General features: G+C 47.7%; 1 protein-coding gene across 1 annotated transcript in view; it reads right to left on the bottom strand.

Moving 5' to 3' along the window:
• The window catches only part of onecut3a (one cut homeobox 3a), a 17,186-nt gene extending 13,195 nt beyond the window's left edge, over positions 1-3,991 (bottom strand). The window contains exon 1 of the mRNA XM_076039385.1: positions 2,415-3,991. Within this exon, the coding sequence (XP_075895500.1) occupies positions 2,415-3,456 (1,042 nt within the window). The 5' untranslated portion in view covers positions 3,457-3,991. The remainder of the gene's footprint in view (positions 1-2,414) is intronic.
• Positions 3,992-9,199: the final 5,208 nt, after the last annotated feature.

Raw genomic sequence — 9,199 nt, 5'->3', positions numbered from 1 at the left:
GCCGTATTGACCCGACCAAATACATTGAGATGGAGTGTGGAATTCAACACAGATGCAAAGACGAATTGTTTTCATCGTTAATGCGATCTTTAAATGCCCTCCCAAACCTCACTCTGTCCACGTCTCTCCTCGTTGAGCACTTTCTACAACGAGGCCAGACTATTTATTTTACGCGCGGCAACGCGACTCTGCGCCGGGACTGAGCTGTTTATGGGGAAGTGTGAGTGGGGAGGGGGAGTCTGCAGTGAGGCACACAACACACAAAGCCTGTGGGTCTTTGCCCTCGATGCGTGGGGAGATGTTAAGCGTGAAGGACACACGCCTCCCGTCCTTTCTAAGCGGACCTTTCTCTGCTTTTCCTTCCCGGTGTGTGTGTGTGTGTGTGTGTGTGTGCGCGCGCGCGCGTCTGTGTGTGCGCGCAGACACTGGCATTTTCGCATTAGCTAAGCAGGGCAGCTGCATTGATTTGTGTGACTGTGATGAATTTGGAATAGTAATTTGAATTTATTGATTGATGTGGCCGAGCGACTGTGGCCCAGCCTCACTTTCAGCACCCCCCTCCCCCAACCCCCCACAAACCCCTGGCGCATGCACCGAGGATAATGGTGATTTTAAATGCAATAAGTAAAATGTTGCCCCTGCGCATTTACATACGAGTCGTTTGTCATTTTGTCCGGTTGGATTCTCCTTTTGTGGCGGCAGGTTAATGCACATGCAGCGCAACAGAAACGCAGCCGCGTGTCGATCCCTGGATATGGAGTGAGAGCGCGGAGGGGGGGAATAAAATAAACACACCTTAATTTGCGTGCGTGATAAATGTGTCTCGGAATGAAGTCGTTGAATATTGCGGGTGAGCGCTGGTTTGGATACTGGCGCAACCTTCATGTGCATTCTGCGTCCAAACACGTTCGCGCGCGCACCTCCCAGGTTGCTGTGGGCCTCAGCAGCAGCAGCGTTTTAATATGCAGCGAGTGTGCAGCGCACGGGGCTGTGCCACTTCAACATGTCAATTGGATTGGAGGGAGGGTGTTATCCTGATACCGGGTGTGGAAGATATAAAACCCCACAGCCCAATTAGCTTTAACAGCAGTGGCACTTAAAGAGACAATTGTGGAGTGTTTAAATCTTTATTTACCAGAACTCCACTGAATGCGCAAAGGAACAATTTACATGCCATTAAGTGCTTTTCAATAGAGCATCGACTGGAACTAAAATATGCCACTATATCCGCTTAATTGAACCCTTTGCTGAAATACGACACAGAGGCGCTGATTGACGTGGTTGGAGTGCGATGCGTCTGAACGGGGCCTTTACGCAAACATTGATGGGAGAGGTTTGCGTTTACCTCTCATCCCTCGTGAAAAACCACCGAGACGTCTCTCGTGGGCGTCAAAAGGGACTCTTTTTCTTTCTTTTTTTTTTTTAAGAGGCTGGCTTGTGTGTTTTCAAGGCCTAACCTAAACAATTGACCGCAGTCAAAGGATTGTCAGTTTGTGTAGAACAAAAAGACAGAAAATCACCCCTTTTTAATCACATCCACGTAAATAACCACAGAGAATGAACGGGACTGCGAAAACAGGCAGTAAAATCCTCATTGGAGGCAAGATAGCCGAGGATGCAGAGGAGACAATACAGAGAGAGACGCATCTGTTTGTGTCTCTGTTCCAAATCGATCATTTATCAGTGTGCTACTCAGAGGACGCCTGGACCTGAAATATTGATCCATAAGAGGTCATGCTCCCCCGACTCTCTGGCCAGGCCTCAGACGATTCTTGTTTGCGACGACGCTCTGATTTGACAGGGAGAAGGAAAAAAAACAAAAAAAACAAGGCAGCACCGAGTTTGCGTGATAGAAACGAAAACCGAGCTGAAAAGCGAGGATGTGGCCACACGTCAGCGATGTGAAATGTGACGTTTTTTGTCAGCTGTGAAAGAATAGACGGTCGGTGAAAACTGTTGGTCACCTTCTCGTCGGGTTTGCTTTGTTGTGTCTCGCTGTTTTGAATGTGTTAGACAGGCAGCGCGGGATGAGTGTCTCCCCCGTTTTATCCCAGCGTAAAAAAAATAATAAAATAAAAAATCTCTACGAGTGCGGAAGAACAAACACGGCCGTGCTCGTGGTGTGTTTGCACCTCGTCCGCCTTGGCCAAACCGATCCCTCCTCTTTGTTTATAACACCTCCAATTGTTACACGGGCGCGTGTTTACAGTATCATGGATCCTGGCATCAATCAAAATATAGATTCCCCCCCCTCCAACATTTAACACCCCAACTGTCATGATGAAGTTTTACTCGATACAATCGACTAATAACTTCTAGTAATGTCTGTTTGAGCATCTATTGACAGTCTCGCCACATTGACTTCAGATTGATCCCTCCACATCACTCAGGTTGGGAGCTGTCTCCTCACTCACCTGCAAGCCTGAGCGCCGACATCCGCTGGAACTCGGGCTCCTGGAGCCACTTCCACATCCGCCTGAACGTCTCGCGGCCGGACTTGAGTTTACTCCACGGTTTAGGGTTCCGCAGCAGGTCGGACAGAGTTCCCTGGGACCTGCACAAGATCCTCTGCGCGAAGATGGCCTGCGGGATGCTGTAGCGCTTGAGCTCCGCCGTTATTCGCTGCGCCACCTCCTTGGTGTTTATCTCCTCCACCTGCCCCGACCCCGCGCCCTGCCCTCCTCCGACCACCGTCTGCCTGTCCCGCTCTGACAGCATGGAGCCGTTTGCCTGAGAGTGCGGATGACTGTGATGGTGGATGCCGTTGAGCGACGCCATAAGCCCGGCGCCGTGGCCGCCCAGACCCCTGGCCAAGTGCTCCTCGCCCCGGGACAGCATGGCTGCGTGGGACTCGAAGCCTCCGGAGGAGATCATCTTGTCGTTGGAGAGGTGAGCACCGGGACCGTAGGCGCCCAGGGTCTGCTGGGAGCCGTGCAACGAGCCCAGGCCGTTGGACAGAGGCGACAGGGGCTGGCCCATGCCGGACATGTCCTTGGGGTAGTGGCCGTAGATGTTGCCCATGGACGCGAGACTCCTGTCGTCCCTCATGAGGGTGAAGCTGCCGCTGACATTGCCCGCCGCGAGCCGCTGGTGAGCCGGGTGGTGGTGAGCGTGCGGGTGCGGGTGGTGGAATTTCTCCGACACGGTGGAGATGGGAGGCAGGTGCTGCAACGGCGTCAGCGTGGTGTAGGTGCTGCTCAGGCTCATGCCGGAGTCGCACGACATGGTCATGGCCGGGTGCAGGGGCCCGGAGAGCGCGTGGTCCGTGCGGTAGTCCCCGGCGCCCTCCAGGATGGAGGCCATGCTGGACACCATGGCCGAGCGGCCGTGCGGCACCAAGTTCCTGTGCGACGCCGCCGACGACTGGCGCGCGTGCGGGGAGTTCATCAGGTCGCTGGTCTGGTGGGAGTGGGACACGCCGTGCAGGTTGCCGAGGTTCTCCATGGTGAGCTCCATCGCGGGGAACAATCTTGATTTTTCCGCCCCCCCCTCTCGCCACTCTCCTTCTGCCACTCTCTCCCTCTCTGTCGCTGCTGCTGTCGCTCCTTTTTTTGCCCCTCAATAAAATTTCAACGATTTCAAAGCCGAGCCATTGATTGTAGTTACCTCTCTCTCTCCCTCTCCGTCCCTCTCTCTCTCTCTCAATGCGTGCGTGCGTGTGCGTGTGTCTGCAGTCAATCCAGCATGGTTCGAAAAGAAAGGGGGGGAAGAAAACAATCAGGGGTCCCGGCCGCCGCCTCCTCCTCCTCCTCCTCCTCCTCCGCCGCCGCCGCCGCCTCTGCCGCCGCCACCACCACAGCAGCAAATTCTCTGCGCCGTGAAGCCTCCAGGAGCCAGTGCGTGTGATCGGAGGTGCGCCTGCTCGGTGTTTCTCTCTCCTTCTGTGTGCGTGTGTGTGTGTGTGGCCGCGCAGCACCTTCCGCTCTCCAGCCAAAGCGCCGCTCTGCTCTGCTCTTGCTCCGCTGTGTGTATATCGACGCGCCCACGCTCATATGTTAAGATGAGACCGAGCCTGTGCGCATGTGCGCGCCCCCGCGGTGTATCCTCGCACTCGCTCGCTCGCGCGCTCCGTCTGGGGCCGGCGTGACGTCACTTGCCCCCGCTCACTCACCATCCCACCCCCTTCTCACCTCCCCGTGTCATGACTCGTTGGTGGTGCACGCTGAACCTCGGATTCCTGAAGGAGAGGTGGAGGAGGGGAAGGAAGAAAAAAAAAAGATTGCATTAGACACTGTGGAGATAAAACCACAGAAGTGCTGTCTCCTGCAGTGTGTGCAACATTTGCAAATGGATAAGGAGGAGTCCTTGTTTATCTACTGATAGACAAATGATGAAAATATCTCCCCGGCCCTGCTTTCGACACAGCGGCCACAGATTCACGTGATAGCGCGGTGAAGGTTAAACATTAATTGACGCGTCTTTATAAGTGCAGCCTGTGTGTGTGTGTGGGGTGGGGTGGGGATGCTGGGGGGATTCTCCGGAAGATCAACCTCAGCATAGCTTCAACATGATCCCAGTTGGCAAAGGACTCTAAAGATGTTGGAAGGTTTAATTTATAGCTCAGGACTGCAGCGTTTGACCTTTGACACCTCTTGCCTGAATGGCCGCTGGCCTCCCAGCCAAATTACATTTGCATGTCAATTTGAGAAGTAAACACTCAAATGTTGTGCTTTTTACTGGCATCAAACTTTCACCCGTCACTTTTTTTTTTTTTAATTCTTGCAATACATATTTTTTTTCTCCTTTGGAATCTTCTTGCTGAGTGCATCTGTCAACTTTCATTCTCGCCTGAAGGGCTTTGACTCCTCTTGGCATATTTGCCCCCGCCCCACTACCACCATTCCAGGCCACGAAAATCCAAACTCCCCTCACAACCAAACTCTTCTGCGTCTTGCATAAAACTTCTGCGCCATGAAAAAAAAATAATAAAAAAAAAGTTGCTGCTCGCTGACGTCAATCCGGGTCAGCAATCCATCAGTGTCAGAGTATGTATGGATCAGGAGATGCATCGATAGGTTTGGTGCCTATTGCACAAGGCAATATGGATGTATGTGATATGGGAGGCACGTGCAGACGGAGGGCCGGGGCTCCTGGACTGAATGATCGAACTGGAGCCAAGTTGTGATATGGGCAGATTTTGACTTTGTGTGTTTTTATTGTTGCCTTCCCACAAAAAAAGGCAACGGAAAACCTAAGGTGTAAAGGTCCAGTGTGTAAAATTTGGCTTGATTTTTTTTATATTTGTTGATGAGTATATGATTCTTTTGTGGCATACAGTATGTGTGTGATAGGTTACATGGCTCGTATACACCCTGTGTGTATATGTGTGTCCATCGAAATCCTCAGCAGGGCCTTCAGCCACGGTGTGAACCTTGTTCGCTCACGAGGTGAGGAGTCTTGGCATTTCAGGCCGAGCCCATGCAAAATGAGCCCATTAAGATTTCGACCCAGCACTGTGGAAAGCAGTCTGGACCACCTACGGGAAGTGGCACCACTAATCATTTGCAAATTGCATAACATAATTTTCCTGAGCAGTGTTTACCAACAGTTAGGTCACGGCCATCCATAACGCCGCTGATGAATTGTGATATCAGAGGCCTTGGCACACTGCTGCTCCTCTCCGCCCCAAAATAATGACCCTTAAAAAAAAAAAAGTGCGTCATCGCCCACTTGCCAACAGAGGGGACCGTGCCTTACGGCCTGCATGTGCCACCGGGAGAACAGCAGTGTCCGCTCGGGTTAATGTCCCCATATTGATCCCAGCAAGCACCGCTATCGAAAATGAATTACCGAAGCCCGCACGGCAGCGAATCCGTCATCTGTGCTCAGCCAGCCGGCCAGGGCGCCTTATTGGTCGCGGTGGTGATGGATGTTAACTTTCACCGCCGGCTTCTCGCTCCTAATTCACCGCGGCTTTACAACCCCAAAACGGGGCGGTAAAAAAAAGTTGTTGATAAAGTTTTGTACCGACCGTCCAATCCGTGCACGCAGCTTTTTGTTGAATTTCCAGCGTTCGTGGATTTTCACAGGTGAAAATGGTTGTGAAGTGTGTGTGTGTGTGTGTGTGTGTGTGTGTGTGTGTGTGTGTGTGTGTGTGTCCAAACAATATTCATTTTTTATACGGATCCTTGAAATAAACATAGTCTGCATATTAAAATGAAATGAAGGCAAGTCCCGCTTCTGATGTGACAATATATATTACAGAAATTGGGTCAACCGGAAGTTGGGGCCTTCATTTTCAATCCGTGCTGTTTTCTGCCAAATATTTCATCCAAGCCAAAATAAATGCAAATCAAGCCGGAGCCCCCTCTGCCACCTCCCATAAGCTTAAAAAAAAAAAAAAAAAAATCCATATATCCGCCTAGAGCTTAATTTTAATTTCTACTTTAATGCACTGTTTTGACTCCGGCAATCAGCGCATCTTTTGGCAAATACAGTATGAAATATTAACCGTGTCGATATCTGCGGTGTGACTGGGGCGACGCCGCGGAGACCCTGTGATTTATTTCATTTTAATAACAGCGGGCGAGGCGGTGGCCTCAGCACCACGTTGGCATCGACTTCACACACACACACACACACACACACACAGAAAGAGAGAGAGTTCTTCTGAAGAGACATTTTTTTTAAATAAATCTTTGTTTAATCACTTGTCTTTTATCGGATTAATCAATTCCCTAAATTTATATTTATTGTAATATTTCGCACTCAGCACATCCGCTAAGGTCACTCGGACGCGCCATTAAAATCTTTTATGAGGGCCAGGGAGCATTTTGTGTTTATCTTTAAGCACTGCTGTCGTTCGCTGATCAACTAATCAATGGTGAACCCGGAGCTCCGTTCAATGCATTTCTGAAGGATCGATGGGGCCAAAAACGCGTTCAGCTTAAATGGTGCACGTCCTGTTTATGCGTTTGACCTGCTCAACAGCCAGTTTCAGCACTCAGCTAAAAAGAAATAATTAAAGGAGGAAATTTTAACATACTGGCTTTTTCATTTCACATACTGAGATATATTATCATTATTATTATTATTATTATTATTATTATTATTATTATTATTATTATTATTATTATTATTGTATCGAAATTATCAAATGTAAAATGTAGTTCTATGTTAACCTCATATTTATTTAATGTTCGCCCTAAATTTAATTCTATTTGGTCGGATGACGGTGCACACACGCCTGTTTCGTTGTTCTTGGTGTGTGAGTGAACTCAACCTTGCAAGATTCTGTCTATTTTCCCAGGAATCACTCGATAGAGACAGTCTAATCTTTTCATGACTTCTTGAACGACTCCGCGGCTGATGCATCACGCTTAATGTATTCCAAAGTATATTTACTTGCATCTGGCTATTGGCAAAAGTTAAGTAGCAGTGTTTAGTAATGTCGCATTGATCAGGCCTTTGAGCAAGTCAGCGGGACAGGGCCGCTCTCATCTCACACACACACACACACACACACACACACACACACACACACACACACACACACACACACACACACACACACTGGCCTTGTTTGGTAAGAATCATCTGCCTTGTTTGCAGTTGGCTTTACTTTAAGTCTCCAGTTGAGGGACAGATTTTTTTAAAATTACAAAACCAATACAGCAGAATTAAATAGTTTATTATATTTGTCTTGAGTTAATCCTTTTAAAAAAACAACAAAAAAAAAAACAAAGAATTTTTCCTTTGTGTCACTTCACCTTTATACAAGTCACCTTTACACTTTTCGCACAAAATTCCAACAGGCTACAGGCCAAATCGATGTCACCCCGCATTCTGCGCGTTGGCTGTTTGTCCTGTTAAATCTTTAAACGGCAGCCCACTGTTAAAAGTGCTTGTTTCACAGTCAGCGCCCGGCGGTCGCATTTTCAAAAGGCCTGAATGTGCGTGCGTGTCCAAGTGTGCCTGTTCCTTTTTTAAAATATTCCATTTATCGGATCGCTCTGTTTGTTCTGCGTTTGCCTGCAGTTTGTTCGGGAATTAGCGTGTTGCCACAGATTATTATTTAGGTGTAGCCTGCATTTGCATTTGAAAAGCAGCCCGGCAATAGAAGAGCGCGGTGATCAATAGCCCTGGTGCCGTATCGATCCATCCGCAGTTCGATCGATCGGCAGGAAGAATTGGGCACACGTCTTCTGCGGCTCCAAACCAACGTCAACGTGCGCAGAGAGGGACGCCCGTTAATGCGTCAGGCCTCTATAAGTATATTTGAGACAACAGGTGCCAAAAACAAAGCTGGCATGCAGTGCAGAATGGGTTCGAAATGTATCGGATTTATATTTGTTATTTTTAATTAAAAATTAAAATTATTCTTTTGTAAAAGATCTGGATATATATCAAAAGATAAATTAATGATGGATATATTAAAAAGGAATTTACGTTGTTTATTAGATTTGTCTCTGAAAACTCTGCGTCGTTATAGGTCTTTGTTTAATTTTATTTTTCTTTTACGGGCCGTTTCTCATTTGTTTTACGTACGTCATTTCCTTTAAGAAAACGCTTTCTACTAAAATAACAATTTAACCATCATATAGAAAACAAAACAAAAAAAACACACACAAAAAAAATTATTGATATTTTCATAGCTAGTAGGAGTCATTGAAAGTCTACCGATTTTATTTGGACCAGGACAATCAGGTGTGTTCACACGATGTCACTGCACAATCAATAGAGCTACTAATCACAAACACATCCAATAGGCCATTGATCTGATTGGACACTATCATCAAATGTTATACGGATTAACTCTATTTACACACACACACACACACACACACACACACACACACACACACACACACACACACACACACACACACCTGCAGTGAAGGGCTCTTGCTTTCAGTTAAACAATATCGAAACTCAAAAGTGTTGAGAGCAAAAAAAAAGGGGGTGAAACATCTTAATTAAGGACCTGTCTGACCTCTGCAGTCATCCTGCAGTTCAAAATTAGATTTCAAAGTTAAAGCACACATTTTTAAATTAATATTTATTTCTATTTAATTGTGGAGTTACAATACGTACAGAGTGGAGTAAATATATCTAAGTACTTAGGGAAGTGTGTGTGTGTGTGTGTGTGTGTGTGTGTGTGGAGTGGAGGCCAGATTTTATATTACTACACATTCGCTCGCAATCCATGCCAACAATTTGTTGATTATGTATGTTAGATAGACGTGTTGGGCGGGTAGAC

The sequence above is a fragment of the Nelusetta ayraudi genome, unplaced genomic scaffold, assembly GCF_046127955.1.
Source record: "Nelusetta ayraudi isolate G7.1 ecotype Tasmania unplaced genomic scaffold, CSIRO-AGI_Nayr_v1 ptg000059l, whole genome shotgun sequence".
In the NCBI taxonomy this organism is placed as follows: Eukaryota; Metazoa; Chordata; class Actinopteri; order Tetraodontiformes; family Monacanthidae; genus Nelusetta; species Nelusetta ayraudi.
Note: the sequence above shows the minus strand (reverse complement) of the source record. Positions and strands in the feature narration are given on the sequence as shown.